Below are 17,500 nucleotides of genomic sequence, written 5' to 3' on the forward strand. Positions count from 1 at the left end.
CCATGGGTAACCTGTGAAGGGGCCGAGAGGGCCGCCCCCGCACAGACCTGACCACCAAAACTGGAATGTGGTCAGATGGAGAGAAGCCCACAGTGTTTGTGTGGGCAACAACAGGTTTTGGTTCTGAACTATCGTACGTACACAGACACACACACACACACACACACATACACGAACAAACAAACACACACAAACACACACGCATGGGAGCACACGCGTACACAGACACACAGACACATAGACACACACACACACTCACAGATACAAACACATATTATACACGCTGCGCACACAGACACACGTACACACACAAACACACACACACACACACACACACACACACACACACACACACACACACACAGATACAAACACATACTATACACGCTGCACACCCACCTGGCCACCTGTTCCCTGCCGCCCCCTGCTGGTTGAGCATGCAAACCGCTATGGCAATGACAACAAACTGGAGAAAGAGCATAAACAAAAAAAATGGTGGAGGGTGGGAGGTACAAACAACGCAGGTAGGGAGGTGTTGGAAGAGCAAATGATGAAATAAACAAACAAACAAATAAACAAAGAACAAACGCACGAACGAACGGAGCACAGAGAAGAAAAGCAGTGTGTCATAAATCATACCAGCAGCTCATTCCGTCATACGCAGGGTTTCAGCTGTTAGTGCTCTTGGCTTTTCATGAATCCAAAATGAAAATAACAATCATAATCATAGTTGCTGTTCACATAGGCAGGCATTAAGCTCAGGCAGAGATGATGACGATAAGGTTAAACTTCAGTGCAACTTCAACCCATAGTGAAATAATGGAGAAGCCAGAAGCCATAAGAGCTCCAGATGTCAATCAATCAGGCTGTGGCCAATCACCTTCCCCACTTCACAAATCGATCTATCCGATTGGTCTCTGAGGAGAGTGATGGGCCACACTAACAGTGATGTGACCCAATAAAAAGGGTTCTTTTCATGGAAGAGGACATTTTAAGATGCCAATTACATCATAGTTCAGTACAGAAAAGTACAGGAAAGTGTTCTTCGGTTTGAAAAAACACTTTGGTACCTTTGGTTTAGTCACAATCTAAAGAACCCTTTTTAAGTGAGCGTGGTGGTATTAGCAGTGCTGTTAGCATTAGCCATGACGATTAGCATTAGCAGTGGATTTATAATCAGAGTTAGCACTAGCATAGACGATGGTATGATTGCCGTGGCCTCCTAGCGTTAGCCTACCTCCCGCAGCTGCTGGCGGACCTGGTTGAAGAGCCTTAGCCAGTTAACTTTAGCCCGGACAGCAGGGTCCACAGGCACAAGAGGCTCCTCCTCCAGCCCACTGGAGCGGGGGAACAGGGGGAACAGGGAGAAGAGCAGTCCTTAAAACCCATCTGAATCACCTCCAAAACACTCTCCAAGGGATCCTCAGACTCCTTAAATGCAGCCCTCAGACAAACACACACTCTCCTCTCTACGATTTAGCTGCTAACATGATTCTGAGCAGAAATAATGTATGATCATGAATGATGTTTAAGGCTCAGGAATGCATTACACAATGACATTTTTCAGCAATTAACCTATGTACTACCAACATTAGCATAGCAAACATTAAGTAGCCTAATTAACATTTGTGACACCAGTGCGAACAACATTATCATTAGTTTATGCATGGATAACCTCTGGAAGCATTAGTGTGATTTTCATTATCTTATGCACTCTTAGCATCAACATCAAAATTGGCTTTAATGTCATTAGCCATTGCTAATACATTGCTAGCACCAGTATAGATATCGCCAGCAGAATTAGCATTAGCGTAATTAGCGTTTGCTACCTCTCTGGCTCTGGTTGTGGTTCAGGCTCGCCATCTGCAGGAGGGGAACGGGGGGGGGTCTCCCTCAGCTCCGGTGGGTACTCCTCCTCCTCCAGAGGGGGCACCTCATCTGTGAAGGGGGGCTCTTCAGTCAGGGGGGGCTCCTCTACGTATTGGGGTTCCTCAGAGGGAGGGGTGATGGGTTTACCTACTGCTGTGGGTCCCACAGGACCTTGGCCTGCTGGGGGGCCCTGTGCTGGAGCCAGCTGACCTGTAGAGTCTGTGGGTTTGATCTGACCACTAGGGGGAGCACCAGGAGCACCAGTGGTGCCAGGAGCTGCATTAGTCTGAGCAGATGGTCCAGCATTAGCGCCGGAGGGAGGCTGCTGTGGGGCTGAGGTCTGGGTCTGGGAGGCTTGGGCTGGAGCTGCTGGTTTGGGTATGGGTGCTGGGGGCTGGGCTGGACTGGAGGACATGCTAAGACCAAACACCCCGGCCAGGGGCTTAGCCATGGCGAAGAAGGACTGTACGGAGGGAATCGGTCCCATGGAGGCCGGCTGTGGGGGTGGTGCAGCCTGGGTAGGGGGCTTGATGGGCTGCTGTGGTTGGGCAGTACGGGGGGGTCCGGGCTGCCCCTGGGCTGGGGGCTGACCCTGTGCTTGGTTCTGGGCCTGGGTGGGGGGCTGTCCAGGGGCTGGCGGTCCCTGTGGAGGGTGGGGATCGTGCATCGAGGCCTGCTTCTCCAGCGGGGGCCTGGCGGAGGAGGCGATGTTGGCGTTGCTACCGGAGGGCACGTCCAGCGGCTTGCCCGTGACGCTGGTGGGCGTGGGCGTGTACGGCACGTCCTGGTCCTCGCTGAGCGTGCCGTCCAGTGGGTAGTCCAGGTCCTCATCGTAGATGATGTCCTCCTCCTCGTAGGGGTCGTCCTGTCCATAGAGGTCGGCGTCCTCCTCGTACAGGGCCCCTTCCTCGCCACCATCCTTGCTATAGCCGCCCTCGTCAGAGTAGGCGGCGTGCGTCTCGTCGGGGTCCCAGTCGGGCGAGCCCTTGCTGCAGCTGACGGATGAGTGACAGGAGTGGTAGGAGTCATTCTCGTCGTAGATCTCCCGCTCGCCATACTCTCCTGCAAACTCCTCGCCGCTCAGCTGAGAGCTGCAGCGGCTCAACTCCGCAGAGGAGGCGTAGCTCCCAGTGGGGCTGGAGGCCCGGCGGGAGGGAGGGCCGAGAAGGGGGAGAAGGGGGAAAAGAAAGAAAGATAAAGAAAGAAAGAGAGAAAGGAAAAAATACAGAGAGAGAGAGAGAGAGAGAGAGAGAGAGAGATAAAGGGTGGGACAGAGAAAGATACGGCAAGAGATGGAGGGAAAAGACAAAGAAAGAAAAACAGAAAGAAAGAAAGAAAGAAAGAAAGAAAGAACAAAACAAAAAGGGACAGTGAGAGTTAAATCAGGAAAAAGGGGGGGAAAGCAACAGAAAGGTAAAGGAGGAGAGAGAGAGGGAAACAATAAGCAGATTAGTGAAAGCCATCAAGAACTAAATACTACATGTTATTTACACTTAGATTAATCACATTTACATTTAGATTTAGTCATTTGCCAGACGCTTTTATCCAAAGCGACGTACAGAGGAGGAGGAGACATGATGACAGACTATAGTGAAAATAATGTTAAGGGGGAAGGATAACTGAGAGAGACATGATGTATGATCTGATGAGTACAACAGAAGGAAACAATCAGAGAGGACTAATAAACAAAGGGCTAATAGACAAAGGACATGCTAAAGGGGTAATAGACATGCTAAAGGGCTAATAGACAAGGACATGCTAAAGAGCTAATAGACATGGTAAAGGGCTAATAGACAAGGACATGCTAAAGGGCTAATAGACATGCTAAAGGGCTAATAGACAAGGACATGCTGAAGGGCTAATATACAGTACTGTGCAAAAGTTTTAGGCAGGTGTGAAAAAATGCTATGAACTAAGAATGCTTTGAAAAATGTAAACAATAAATGTTTATTTTTTATCCATTTACATGGTAAGACTGAGCACAGCAACAAGACACAACGTAGTTATACTGCATCAGCAGGGTCTCTCCCAGACAAAGATTTCAAAGCAGACAGGGGTTTCAAAATGTGCAGTTCCAGCTCTTTTGAAGAAGACGTTGAGGATCGTAGACGCAGTGTTCAGCCAAGGAAACTTAATGCAGCTGATGAAAAACACATCAAGCTTATTTACCTTCGAAATCGGAAGATTTCAAGCAGTGGCATCAGCTCAGAACTGGCAGAAACCAGTGGTACCCAGGTACAGACATTTACTGTCCGGGGAAGTCTGGCCAGAAGTGGTCTTCATGGAAGAGTTGCAGCCAAAAAGCTCTACCCCGACAAGGAAACAAGGCCAAGTGACTGAACTAAGCACGTAAACATAGAAACTAGGGTGCAGAAACATGGCAGAAGGTGCTCTGGACTGATGAGTCAAAATTAGAAATATTTGGCTGTAGAAGAAGGCAGTTTGTTCGCTGGAGGCTGGAGAGAGGTACAATAATGAGAGTCTGCAGGCAACAGTGAAGCATGGTAGAGGTTCCTTTCCAGTTTGGGGCTGCATTTCTGCAAGTGGAGTTGGAGATTTGGTCAGGATGAATGGTGTCCTCAATGCTGAGAAATACAGGCAGATACTAATCCATCATGCAATACCATCAGGGAGGCGTATGATTGGCACCAAATGTATTCTGCAGCAGGAACATAACCCCAAACATACAGCCAATGTCATTAACAACTATCTTCAGCTTAAAGAAGAACAGAAAGTCCTGCAAGTGATGGTATGACCCCCACAGAGCCCTAATCTCTACATCATCGAGTCTGTCTGGGTTTACATGAAGAGACAGAAGAATTTTAGGAAGCCTACATCCACAGAAGATCTGTGGTTAGTTCTCTAAGATGTTTGGAACAATTTACCAGCCGTGTTCCTTCAAAAACTGCGCAAGTGTATCTGGAAGAATTGATGCTATTTTGAAGGCAAAGGGTGGTCACACCAAATATTGATTTAATTTAGAATTTTCTTCTGTTCCTTCACTGCATTTTGTTAATTTATGAAGAATTGATGAAAATAAACTGTTAACACTTCCATTTTTGAAAGCATTCTTAGTTTACAGCATTTTTTCACACCTGCCTAAAACTTTTGCACAGTACTGTACATGCTAAAGGACTAATAGACAATGACATGCTAAAGGGCTAATAGACACGGACATGCTAAATGCCAGAAGGCAAAGGGTGGTCACACCAAATATTGATTTAATTTAGAATTTTCTTCTGTTCCTTCACTGCATTTTGTTAATTTATGAAGAATTGATGAAAATAAACTGTTAACACTTCCATTTTTGAAAGCATTCTTAGTTTACAGCATTTTTTCACACCTGCCTAAAACTTTTGCACAGTACTGTACATGCTAAAGGACTAATAGACAATGACATGCTAAAGGGCTAATAGACACGGACATGCTAAATGGCTAATAGACAAGGACATGCTGAAGGGCTAATAGACAAGGACATGTTAAAGGGCTAATAGACAAAGACATGCTAAAGGGCTAATAGACAAGGACATGCTAAAGCTTTGGCTTTGTAAAAGGGAGTAGATGGAGAGAGAGGGAGGACAAAGGATGGGACAGAGAGAGAAGAGGAGAAGAATGGAAGGAGGCTATAGGAGTAGAGGGCAGTGTGGATGAAGTGATGAAGTCTGTTGTTCGAAGAGATGAGAAGAGGAGAGGATGACAAAGAGGAATAGAAGGGTGGGTTGATGAATGGTGTGGGGATAGAGGAGCGGAGGAAAGGAGGAGTAGATAGGTGTATAAGGATGGAGTGATGAAATATGTAATAGAGGAGTAGATGTGTATAAGGATGGGGTGATGAATGGTGAAGTGTTAGAAGAGGAGAAGATGCCTATGAAGAGGTAGTGATGAATTGGAGGAAAAGAGCCTCTTCACACATTAGAGGACAAAGAAGCTCAGAGTGTGTGTCACTTCTGATGAATTAGTCTATTAGAGGAAAACTGAGCAGAGAGAAGGGGACACGCACACACTCACACACACACACACACACACATGCACGCACAAACACACTCACACAAATGCACGCACACACACACACACACACTCACACACACATACGTACACAAACACACACACACTCACACACATACGTACACAAACACACACATGCACACACAGACACATACATCGTATGCACATGCTCATATGCACGCAGAGAAACTCATCTAAAGATCTGAGCACACACAGCCGCGCACACACATGCGCACACACATGCGCGCACACACACACACACACACACACAAACACACACATATACAAATGTATTTGTGTGACCTATTGACCATAAAAGTGTTCCTTATATAATTCTTGAAACCGCAGCTTGTTTACTTTAAAGACACACACACACACACACACACACACACACACACACACACACACACACAAACACACACACACACACACACACACGCACACACACACCACACAACTTATTACAATGGAGAGAGCATAGAGCCCCATGGGCCGCAGATGTGTTATCTCTCTCTTTAGTCTTCCTTCCCTTTCTCTCTCTCTCACTCTCTTTAGTCTTTCTTCCCTTTCTCTCTCTCTCTCTATATTATCTTCATTCCCTTTCTCTCTCTTTCTCTCTTTATACTCTCCCTGCCCTTTCTTTCTCTCTCTCTATAGTCTCTTTCTTCCCTTTCTCTCTCTATCTTTAGTCTCTTCCTGCCCTTTCTCTCTCTCTCTCTCTCTTTAGTATCTTCCTTCCCTTTCTCTTTCTCTCAAGTCAAGCCTTGAATGACTCCCTCTCTCTTCTATCTGTTTCTGTGTCCTTCCTTCCCTCTCTCTTCCCATCAGTCACTCCCTTCCTCTCCCTTCCTTCTGCTTTCTGTCTCTCCACTCCTTCATCCATCCCTCCCTGTGTCTTATTCCCTCTCCCTGCCTCCTTCTCTCTTCCTACTACTCCCTCTCTCTTCCTCACTCTCCCTCCCTCTCCCTTCCTCCGTCTCTCTGTTTGTCCCTTCCTCTCTCTCTCTTCCTCCCTGTCCTTTCCTCCCTCTCTATCCCTCCCTCTCTCTTCCTCCCTCTCCCTCCCTCTCTCTTCCTCCCTTGCTCTCTCCCTCCCTCCCTCTCTCTCCCTCCCTCTCTCTCCCTCCCTCCCTCTGTATCCCTCCCTCTCTCTCTCTCCCTCTCTCAATTTTACATTTGAATTGGCTTTATTGGCATGAATGTGCGATACACTGTTGCCAAAGCACTAAAACAACATAAATCTCTCTCTTCCTCCCTCTCTCTCAGTTGACTCCCCTGTGTTGGTGGTGGTCCAGGTGGAGCTGCAGGTGAAGTGGTGCATGTGTTGGGCTTCTATCTTTTTCTCCCTCTCCCTCCCTCTTTCTCTCTCTCTCTCTCTCTCCCTCCCGCTCTCTCTCCTCATCCCTCTCCCTCTCTCTCTTCCTCCCTCGCTCTCTCCCTCTATCTATTCACCTCAATTCAGTTTAATTTACTGTATATAGCAACGAAACAATCTAATAGTCTCAATGCACTTTACAGAGCCCAGGGCCTGAACCCCCTGAGAGCAAGCACAATGGCGTCAGGGGCAAGGAAAAACTCGAGCAGAACCTGGGCTCATAAGGGGGGCCCATCTTCCTCTCACCTGATGCCCCTTTGTTGGTCGTAGTCCAGGTCGCAGCCGTTGGTGGAGCGTGGGGCAGAGCTGCGGCCCATGGGGTACTGGTGCACAGAGGCGTTGGGCTGGGACGTGCTGTAGAATGGCGGCGGGATGCTGTTGCTGGTCTCACTGCGGTAGTCGCTGTCACGGTCGTCCACCGCACTGTCATGATCCTCATCTGAGGGAGCAGGGAGAGAGGGAGAAGAGAGATAGTGGAGAAGAAAGATAGGGAAGAAGAAGAGAGAGAGGGAGGACAGGAAGAGAGAGAAAGTGGAGAGGCAGAGAGTAAGAAGAATGGGAGAGGGGAGAAGAGAGAGAGAGAGAGAGAGGGAGGACAGGAAGAGAGAGAGAGAGAGGACATGCATAGAAGAAGAAGAGAGAAAGGGAGGACAAGATGGGGGAAAACAGAAGGGAAAAGAGTGAGAGATGCAGACATTAAGGGGTGGATGGTGAAGGGTGTAGTCCAGTGTAAGCTTGTGTATGAAGTCTCACATGAAGCAGTAGTGCTGGGCGGGGCCTCTAGGGGGCGCTCTTGCCCATGCCAGTCTACACCGAGCATGCTCACCATTCAGCATCTCCTGCCTCTCGACCAGTGTGTGTCTGAGACATAAGCAGCCACAGAGAGAGATCAGCCTGGGCCACATCCGGCCCTGAGGCGGCCCTGAGCTGCACAGGTCTACTCCATTGCTTTACCCGGCACGCTCTCTGTAGAGCCACGGCCAATGCACGACATTAACCTCTCTCACAACCTCTCTGTGTGTGTATGTGTGTGTGTGCACTGCAAAAAAGGGGGGTCTTCAAACAAGATAAAAAACACACTAAATAAGGGAAAAAGTACTCAAAACAAGTGAAAAAATCTGTCCATGCAGCAAGATAATTTCACTTGGTAAGATTTCTTAAATCAAGATTTTGGGAAGACTTGTTTCTAGATTTAATAAAGGCATTTGGAAGGCTTAAAATAAGACAAATATGCTCATTCTAAGCCGAAATGACTTGAGATTCAACTTTTTCTAGCCCTGAATGAAGTGAAATATACTAAATGCAAGATTAAATACCTTGAAAAGCAAGTTTTTGCAACCTCAAAATGAGTGAAACATACAGAAAACAAGCATAATAAAATACTGGTGTTAAGATTATACATCTTGAAAAGCAACTTTTTGCAACCTCAAAATAAGTGAGATGTACTGAAAACAAGCATTTACATTTTTCTTCCTTTGGCAAATTAAGCCCAATATTAGTAAAGGAAATACTAAATGTAGACTAACCCGAATATTCCAGAATGACTGAACTCTGTCTTAAACCAAGATCCATGATGATCTTAAAACAAGGCGGTCTTCATGTTAAAACCAAAGCATTTTTTACAATATACATAAAAAAAACAACCAGAATGACTTGTAAACATATTCAACATTTATTATTACCACTCTTTGTTCACACAAAAGCACAATTCTCAGCTCTTATGAAGCAGCATTTTCCAACATTGTATCCTGAAATACAGGCTTTGAATAAATCTCTTCACATTTCTCTCAGCAGCATTTTAACATGGTATGCTAAATACAGGATAGGTAAAACTTAAGGGATACCCCACTCCCAGGTGAAATTGAGCCTTGAAATAGTAACCTTAGAGTACAGCAACTACTTTAAAATATAGGTGACAATTGCTTTGCTGAGCACATTTGCTGTTAAGGTGGTTGGCAACGCAAAGACTGTTTAAGTCCCTGTCTTGTACCTTCAGAAGCGTCCTCTCTATTCTGATCTTTGATGGGTCAGATTCAGACAGTGGCTGGGTTACCTGAAAAACGTTTCTGCTCACTTGCGCAACTCCAGGGACTATGGCGAGTGACTCAATTTCGCTTGGGATTGGGGTATATGTTTAAGACAAACAACTTAGATTTACTGGGTCCCCAGTAATATAAACAAATAAAATTCTCAGCCATTATGAGGTAGCGTTTTTCCAACATTGTATCTTGAAATATAGGCTTTGATTAGGTAAATCTTAAGGAATACCCCACTCCCAGGTAAAATTGAGCCACTCACCAAAGTCCCTAGATTTGGATAATTGAACAGGAGTTTTCCAGGTGACCCAGCCACTGCCTCAATTTCACTTTGGGGTGGGGTATTGGTTTAAGACCAACACCTTAGATCGACTGAACAATAAAAAAAAAAACGCAATTAACTAATAAAACAATGCAATAGTAACATAATTAGTAACCGACAACTGACAATTTACTTCTCAATGAATGCTTTCCACTCAGCCATTGCTTTTTTGTATGAACTAGTGGCATCTCTCTCGTGGAGGGCGTCACCAATGACCTCCGTTTGAATAACAGAGAGCAGGGTTGCCACACATTTGGGGTATGTTAAGTGCAATGTATAATAGTACACCATCAACACCAAAATCCCTTCTGAAAAATCTTCTTGCTTGAGGGTTGTCACAGGTACGTTACCAACAGCCAGGATGGTAGTTGAGCCATCAAAGAGGAGAACTGGGGAGCAGAGAGGACGCTTCCGCAGGTAGAGAACAGGGTCTTCGTTTGACTGGAACAGAAAACAAGAATGTGCAGAGAGAGAAGAAGGAAAAAAAGGTTAAACATCCGGCAACCATTGGCTTGAGTCCCCAAAGGAAATTCCTGTATAAAAACTTGCAGATTTTAAGACTTAAAGATTCTAAAAACATTATTACTTTACAATAGGGGAGGGAGGAATGCATTAAGTATGATTCCTACAACTTTTAAGATCATGTCTTTCTGCATTTCATCAGAATTATTACAACGAGTATGGCTGAAAGGATGCAATTTTCGGTCAGCTCAGAAGTTATCCAAGTGTCAAAAACAGCTGACTGCACTGGGTAACAGACCTATCATGTAATAAATGTAGTATAGCTTAATAACCGACAAGCTGATGCAAAGTTGTCGATTTTTTTGTGGTTTTGTGAATTAATGAATTTGCATAAATCTGGGAAAATATTTGCTTACCTTCAGGATATGAATAAGTGCCTCACTGCAAGCCAGCTTCTTTGGAGGCAAAACGGATGAGGGGAAGAGGAGTGGCAGTGCATTGAAGAGGGCCAGTGTGAAATCCACTAAAGAATAGAAGGTCTGGTCAGAACATACTAATACATGTAAAAAGGGCTCTACAATAACAAGCAAACTTGAAATTTCAGTTTGGTTGATAGAAAAGAAAATGTACTAGGCATTAGTCTGGTGATGGGAAAGGGTTCATTTAGAGCCCTGCATGTACATATAAATATGGAACAGTAACTTACCACTGCGAACATCCAAAGGAAAAGGGGGTTTGAGGACTTTCTTCCACACGCTGTAGAACTGCGCCTTTGTGCAGAATTCTGTCCATCTTCCTTTTACCTCCTCGATGTATCTGCGGTTAGTGCCATCTACTATGCGCCGTAGCTCATCCATTGCCTGAAACATCGTGAAACACTTAATAATGTGTTCAAAACCCTTACAAAATACACAGTAAGAGGTTCAGGTAAGACGAAAAAATAAACATACATTTCGAACATCTTTAAAGCATGGATATGCATCAAGGATTTTTGCAGGTCGGTCTTCTTCCTTGGTAACATCTGAATCAATGAAGGCCCGTCTGGCCTCGAACTCAAGGTCCAAAATTTGCGCCACATCATTTTGATTGGGTTTTGCATTAGGCTTGTTGTACATGTTGCTCAAGGTTTTGTAGTGTCTGGCCTGCATCTTCAGACTGTCGAGGCCCACTTAAATGACAATAAACAAAGACATTTTAATGTCATCATCACCACAGGGGAAACGACACATGATTAAAATACAAATAATTATGTTTTGCAAAACTTATGAACAACGATGACGCGAGATGTGAACTGAGATGTGCGCTGAGGAGGGCTTACCAGCAACATCTTTTGCAGGCATGGTTGGTGAAGCAATCATAGTCATGGGTGCAGGTGAGGAAGAGTTGGATGATGGCGTAGATGCTTTGGTGCAACTCTTTGCCTTCTTTGGCACAGGGGGATCTCGTGGTGGGGACGCTTCTTGAGGAAATAATGGGGACAAAATATACATATTATGGCCTCGTAAACTAGCCCCACCTGCAAGCGGCCAAAATTATTTTTGCCTGCGAGTGGGTCTTGCCTCAGACAATGCCCAAATGCCCTGAATCTGGCAAACCAATCACAACGCAGGGGATTTGTTTTAAATCTTCGGATGCCAATCGGACGGGGTTTTCAGGGAGTGACGACAAAACGTTGGCAAATAGGCATAGACACAGTTTGAAAAACAGGTTGTTCTTATCAACAATCTTCCGATGCCTCATTGATCAGGGCCAAACTAAATATTCACATTTAGTCTTGCTTGACAGGCTATATATATATTTTACACTAACACACACACACAAGTAATTATGTTTTGCAAAACAACAAGGCTGACGGGCTGAGAAGTGTGCTGAGGAGGGCTTACCGTCAACATTTTTTGCAGGCATGTTTGGTGAAGCAATCACAGTCATGGGTGCAGGTGAGGAAGAGTTGGATGATGGCGTGGATGCTTTGGTGCCACTCTTTGCATTTTTTGGCACAGGGGGATCTGGTGGTGGGGACGCTACTTGAGAAATAATGGGGGGAAAAATATTACACACCATTATTAAAATGAATACAACCAAAAATCAGGCATAGATTAAGTACAGTGCAACTTTGGTTCAACAAAGAACAAATAAAACAAAAATAAAAACCTTATAGTTTCATGACTTGACTATAGTCATTGTTAGTTTTGCACACCTGCACTGGAGTTGTCCTCACTGAGGTCATCACTGCTCTCCAGAATTACAGTATCAGCCGAGCCGCTCGTGTCTGTCAAATCCGTGTCAATGTCGCTGTGGTCTGCACTGAAGAGAGTCTTTGCTGCGCCAAGAACGGAGCCCTGCCTCTTTCTTGGGGATCTCATATTCTGGAGTCGCTTGAACATTTTGGTGTAGACGGCCAGCTGAGGTGAAAGAATGTTAGGTAAGTAGTCTGTTTTTGTTTTGTTTTGTTTACCTGTTCGTGGTTCGTATTGGTTTAGTAGAGAAGAGCAAGTTTATTTGCCTGGCACAAAAAGTACTACTATATACTACACATTTCAACAAAAGAAACAGTCATCCACAAAGTTAATGGTAATCCAACAAGGTGTCAAATACCCTGATAAGATTAGTGGTAGAGTGAAAGGGTTTCATTGACCTGAAAGATTCACTATTAATTTAGTGCAAGAATGAGTCCTCATATGACAGAGTGGTATGGCACATCAGCGAGTAGTACACATTCCAGACAGTCCTAATGCACAGTCCAGGTAGATAGCTAGTGCAGTATTCCACACATACACACACGGTGGTGGGTTAGAGCTTGTAGAAGGAGTTAATTTAGACATTACCAAAGAGATAGAAGGCAAAGAGATACATCTTTAAGAAAACAAGATAAAGAAAACATTACTTACATATGGCATATTTGGATCAGCATCACGTAGCATGGGGTAATATTCAATAATCTTCTGCGACATGACTTTCACTTCCAGCTTGGAGGGGTAGCTTGCTTCTTTTCCCATTAGACTTGCGCGCAGGATTGCAACCATGCTCGTTATGGTGTTTCTTATTAGTCTGCAACACAGCTCCTTCGACATCTTGAAGCCCCTTTCCTTCCCATTCCGAAGGAGTGCGAAATACTGACCCCGCACCAAATCCAATTCAGAGTCGGTGTACACGACATATTCTGGAGGGTCTGGCATTTTCATCTTCTTCTCATCAGATATGGGAGTGGAGGTTTGAGGTTGGCACAGTTGCACAGAAGTAGTTGAGGAGGGCATACTCCTGTATTCACGACAAGCACTTGCATCTTGGTCCATATCTCCAGACTATTAGGATTACGCAGGATGTAAACAAAATGCATGGGGACAATTAGAAATACGGCTAATGTTTAACACAATTTAATGTTCATAATATACATTGATAGATATATCTGATGTAACTTACAATGTCATTGATAAAATCCCAAAGTGTTCTCCTTCGAAGGAAATTTTCAGGGCCAGGGAAAAGGTCTTGCAAGTCCTCCCGGCTAAGGGCTTTCAAGGTGCGTTCATCAACACTTGCAGCTGTAGACGACAAATAAATATATGTTGTGTAAAGCAAAGCCAAGTTACAGAGCCAAGCAACATAAAAGGTCACTTGTCTCTCTCAGAGCTCCAATACGTGTATAAACGCTTTATCTAGTTGCCTGTGCTATGAAGCCTCTTAAAAGTGCACTGTGTAATATTTCCTCTATTTTTTTTTATCAGTTTCCAGAATTCATGCTGCACATTAATAAATGTTACCACACATTGTTTTCACAAATACTTGCCAACATAAAATTCTAAGCGACTGGGCAACTTGCAATTTTCATACATGAAAAGGGGGATCTTCTTCATGTCCACCATTTTGAACTTCCAGATATAGACATTTCCAGCTTCAAAACCTGTTGTACTTTGGTCATACTAGAAACTATGAGTCTATTATTGAGTATATTCATGAAAAGTTAAAATATGACAATAGACAGCACAGTTTCAATGAACAGCATAGCTACAATACCTACTCTGGTCACCATCCTACACAGTGCAAGTGTAAATAAGCCACAAACAGAGATGCCCCTCCCAAATGAAATCAATATTTAACTCTGGACTTGAACTATTCAACGACCTGTATGCACCTGACCATCTTCAGCGTTGGTGATCTACATTGTAAAATGACTTAATTATATAAAATATAAATTATTATTAGTGACTTACCGTCCAATACAGAACGAGTGGCTTCGTCAAAGCCATCCATTCTCATCAGGTTAGGCGGCAGGCTATAACAAAAACACAAAGCCAGAATTAATTTGCAGGAGAAAAAAAAACGTGGATGCACACTTAATACCTACACTCTCTGCTGTAGCCATGCAGACAGCGACTCGCTGTCCAATTGGACTTGGAAATGGCGATTCTGGAATTTTCCATCACGACAGGATGACAGCGAGTCGTGATGGAAAATTCCAGAATCGCCATTTTCAAGTCCAATTGGTTAACAAGACTTCGGTCTAACAATCCATTCGGGTTGCCCCCACTCTCGGTCATGGCTACTGTGAATGTTAGCTGTAACATACACACATTTGCTTACAAATTATACCGTTTGTGTATACATGATGAATAAAGTTGGTTGTTCAAATCGGAAACAGATGCCCGCGGGCGTTGCTAATGCTAAAATGGCCGCCAAACGACAAGACTAGCTCGACACTAGCAACTCTGCTAGCAGTGCCCCATTAGTCAGCTCGAAAAAAACATGCGGTTCGAATGTTAACTATAACCAAAATACACCACTGCGATGAAAAGCACATGCATCTAATACAAATAACATACACCATCGTATGAACTACGTACACACTTTTGTTAATAGCGCGAACGTGTTTTGGTGGGGTTTCATCCACCAAATAATCCCTTTTTCAAAGCTGGAAGTTGGCAGACATGAATGCACGAGCAAACACCAGTTAGCTTGCTAAGTAAGTGACCAGGCAAGTCGAATTGAGAAACAGGAACGTCACAGAAAACCCCTTTATAAAACACGATTTAAGTGAGAAAATAAAAAACAGTTACGCTTCATTACCTTGATTGGGCCGCTCCTTCGTGTGTCTCCTTTGTCTTCCAAATATTCTTAGCTGTGTACGAGTGGGGATTCACGCGGTTTCTGCTTCTTCTTCTTCTTTTTTTTGGGGCGGTTGGCAAACAACGGTTTGAAGCTCAACCTTGAAATCAATTGTGCTGACGTAATCGACGTTGGATGACGTAAACTGAGAATGCGAATAAAATATCACATGTATTATGGCATTTTTTTTTAAGTTTTTACAACAACATATTCATCATATTAAAATAAATTAAGTGAAACGAAACTGAAGATGTTTCCTGTTAAAATAACCAATACAAATGACCATCCACCCCATGCACGGTCATCAGCCAGCGACACAATAACGGTGCATCCAGCATTAATCATATGAAATGCGACAGTTGGTCGGCATCATGGCGGCCTGGAGGTGTTGGATATGTTTTGTCTTTGTTGCTCTTAGTCTTAAAGTCTTATTAAGCCATATTAATGCAAGTCATAGTCGCAACCCGGATTTTTGGGTTTACTGTGGTATCGATGGATGTGAAAAGGACTTTAGAGTTTTCAACTCTTTTTTTCGCCACATTAAACGGACGCACCTCCAGTATTACAGGACTGGACGTCCACCACGTTGGAGTACAACTGATTCTTCGGAGCAGGAAACATTTGGTGTGTCAGTTTTTGCCAACTGTACCACTCTTGCAGCGGGCACAACTGTGGTCGTTGCTCCAGCTGCCGTCCCACCTGTTGCCTCTCTACCTGAACCTGACGTTGTCGGTCCGTCTGTAAGTTTCCATTTATTTCAATCTCTCAGTGCCAATGACGATGATCGTTCCTCCTCATTCGTCCTGAATCATGGCTTGTTTTTCTCCACAAGGAGAAATTTGCCGAGATGTTTTCAACTACTGTAAGATGTGTGGAAACAATCTCATAGACTGCGCTATTCTTGTGCTTTTTAATTGTAAACAAAGTAGTGTCTTGTGAAGTTAATGTGAACTTGTACAGAGCCGGGTATTTACTTGCTTATTAGGCCTATCACAGCTTTAGTCAGTTTTACACACAAACCTCATTGTGTTATATTCAATTCAATTAAATTCAATTTTCAATTCAATTCAATTTTATTTGTATAGCGCCATAACAATACAATTGCCTCTATTCTTTCTGAAGGAGGATGCTGTTGCTGTGACATCCAGAGCCTGACCTGATATGGCAAGATCTGCAGCTGCATTTGCCATCAGCATCCGAGAACAGGGCCACTTGTCACAGGTAAATTTGGCTCGATACAGATGCTGAACTAATGATTTAATGGTAAATAATTTGTTAAATGTTTTTAATATGTATACATTCTATTGTAGTTCCTTTCTGTACTATAATGTTAATTGTGGGCCTGTAATCAATAGTTATTTGAGGGTAATTTTTTACACATGTATTTTCACAGAGAACTGTCAGGAGTGTCATCTCAGGGGTGCAACAGTACCAAGCTGCTCTCCTTCACACACTAAGGGACAGAGTCGCAAGGGTGTTTGAAGACCATCCAGAGACAACTGCTCAGCTCCAGAATGAGGCTTTGGCTACATTTGATGCATTCATGGATCCTTTCTCAACCACAGCATATGGACAGAATAAAACCATCAGGGAACTATTCAATCCAGTCAACCCAGAGGAAGTTGTAGTATCCCAGAAGATTTGCTGGGTAAAGCGTGGTCATTCAAGGGTCATGGCCTTGAAGAATAAAAGTTTTTACTATATACCACTCATTCAGAGTCTTAAGCAGTTATTGAGCAATTCTAGAATCTTCTCCATGGTGACCACTATTCCACAAAGAAGTAGAGAGGGATTCCTGTATGATTTTACTGATGGAGCTCTTTTTACATCCCATCCATTATATTCTCAAAGGCCAAATGCTTTGCAAATACTATTGTACAGTGATGAAATAGAAATCTGTAACCCTTTAGGGCCCCATGCCTCTACAAACAAATTTTTGATGTTTTATTATAGTTTAGGTAATATTGATCCCAAATTCAGGTCCAAGTTGGCTGCAATAAGGCTCCTTGCTATTGCCAAGGCGAGCGATGTTTCTCAATGGGGTGTTGATGTTATACTAAAAAGAATCCTGGAAGATCTAGCACTTCTTTACAATGGTGTTAGGATTGAAACCTCAAGTGGTGAAATTGAGTTATTTGGTGCTGTAATAGCCGTTTGTGGAGACACACTTGCCCAACATGACCTTGCTGGGTTGAAACAAGGTGTAGGGTTTGCTTATAGCAAATGTAGAAACTGTGAATGTTCCTTTAATGACATGCAAAGCATGTATGATGAGAATTCGTTTACGGCAAGAAATTTGGAAAAACACATCAGGCAATGTGTTGAAATAGA

General features: G+C 43.9%; 2 protein-coding genes across 2 annotated transcripts in view; both read right to left on the reverse strand.

Moving 5' to 3' along the window:
* LOC308364023 (protein unc-13 homolog A) overlaps positions 1-17,500 on the reverse strand; it is a gene marked incomplete at both ends in the record, with an annotated part of 101,345 nt that overhangs the window by 40,696 nt on the left and 43,149 nt on the right. The window contains 3 exons of the mRNA XM_080836962.1: positions 1,238-1,337; positions 1,830-3,005; positions 7,496-7,688. Of these exons, the coding sequence (XP_080693088.1) occupies positions 1,238-1,337; positions 1,830-3,005; positions 7,496-7,688 (1,469 nt within the window). The remainder of the gene's footprint in view (positions 1-1,237; positions 1,338-1,829; positions 3,006-7,495; positions 7,689-17,500) is intronic.
* LOC308364464 (uncharacterized protein) lies at positions 9,737-15,225 on the reverse strand (the record flags this gene model as incomplete). The annotated part of the gene is made up of 11 exons (XM_080837598.1): positions 15,131-15,225; positions 14,278-14,339; positions 13,490-13,608; positions 12,958-13,371; positions 12,267-12,471; positions 11,953-12,090; positions 11,388-11,528; positions 11,020-11,237; positions 10,776-10,929; positions 10,486-10,592; positions 9,737-10,048 (listed from the first exon to the last, which is right to left on the reverse strand). The coding sequence occupies exons 2-11, from the start codon at positions 14,321-14,323 to the stop codon at positions 9,737-9,739; spliced, it is 1,854 nt and encodes a 617-aa protein (XP_080693724.1). The 5' UTR covers positions 14,324-14,339; positions 15,131-15,225.

The sequence above is a fragment of the Sprattus sprattus genome (genome assembly GCF_963457725.1).
Source record: "Sprattus sprattus genome assembly, chromosome: 4".
NCBI classification, from domain to species: domain Eukaryota; kingdom Metazoa; phylum Chordata; class Actinopteri; order Clupeiformes; family Clupeidae; genus Sprattus; species Sprattus sprattus.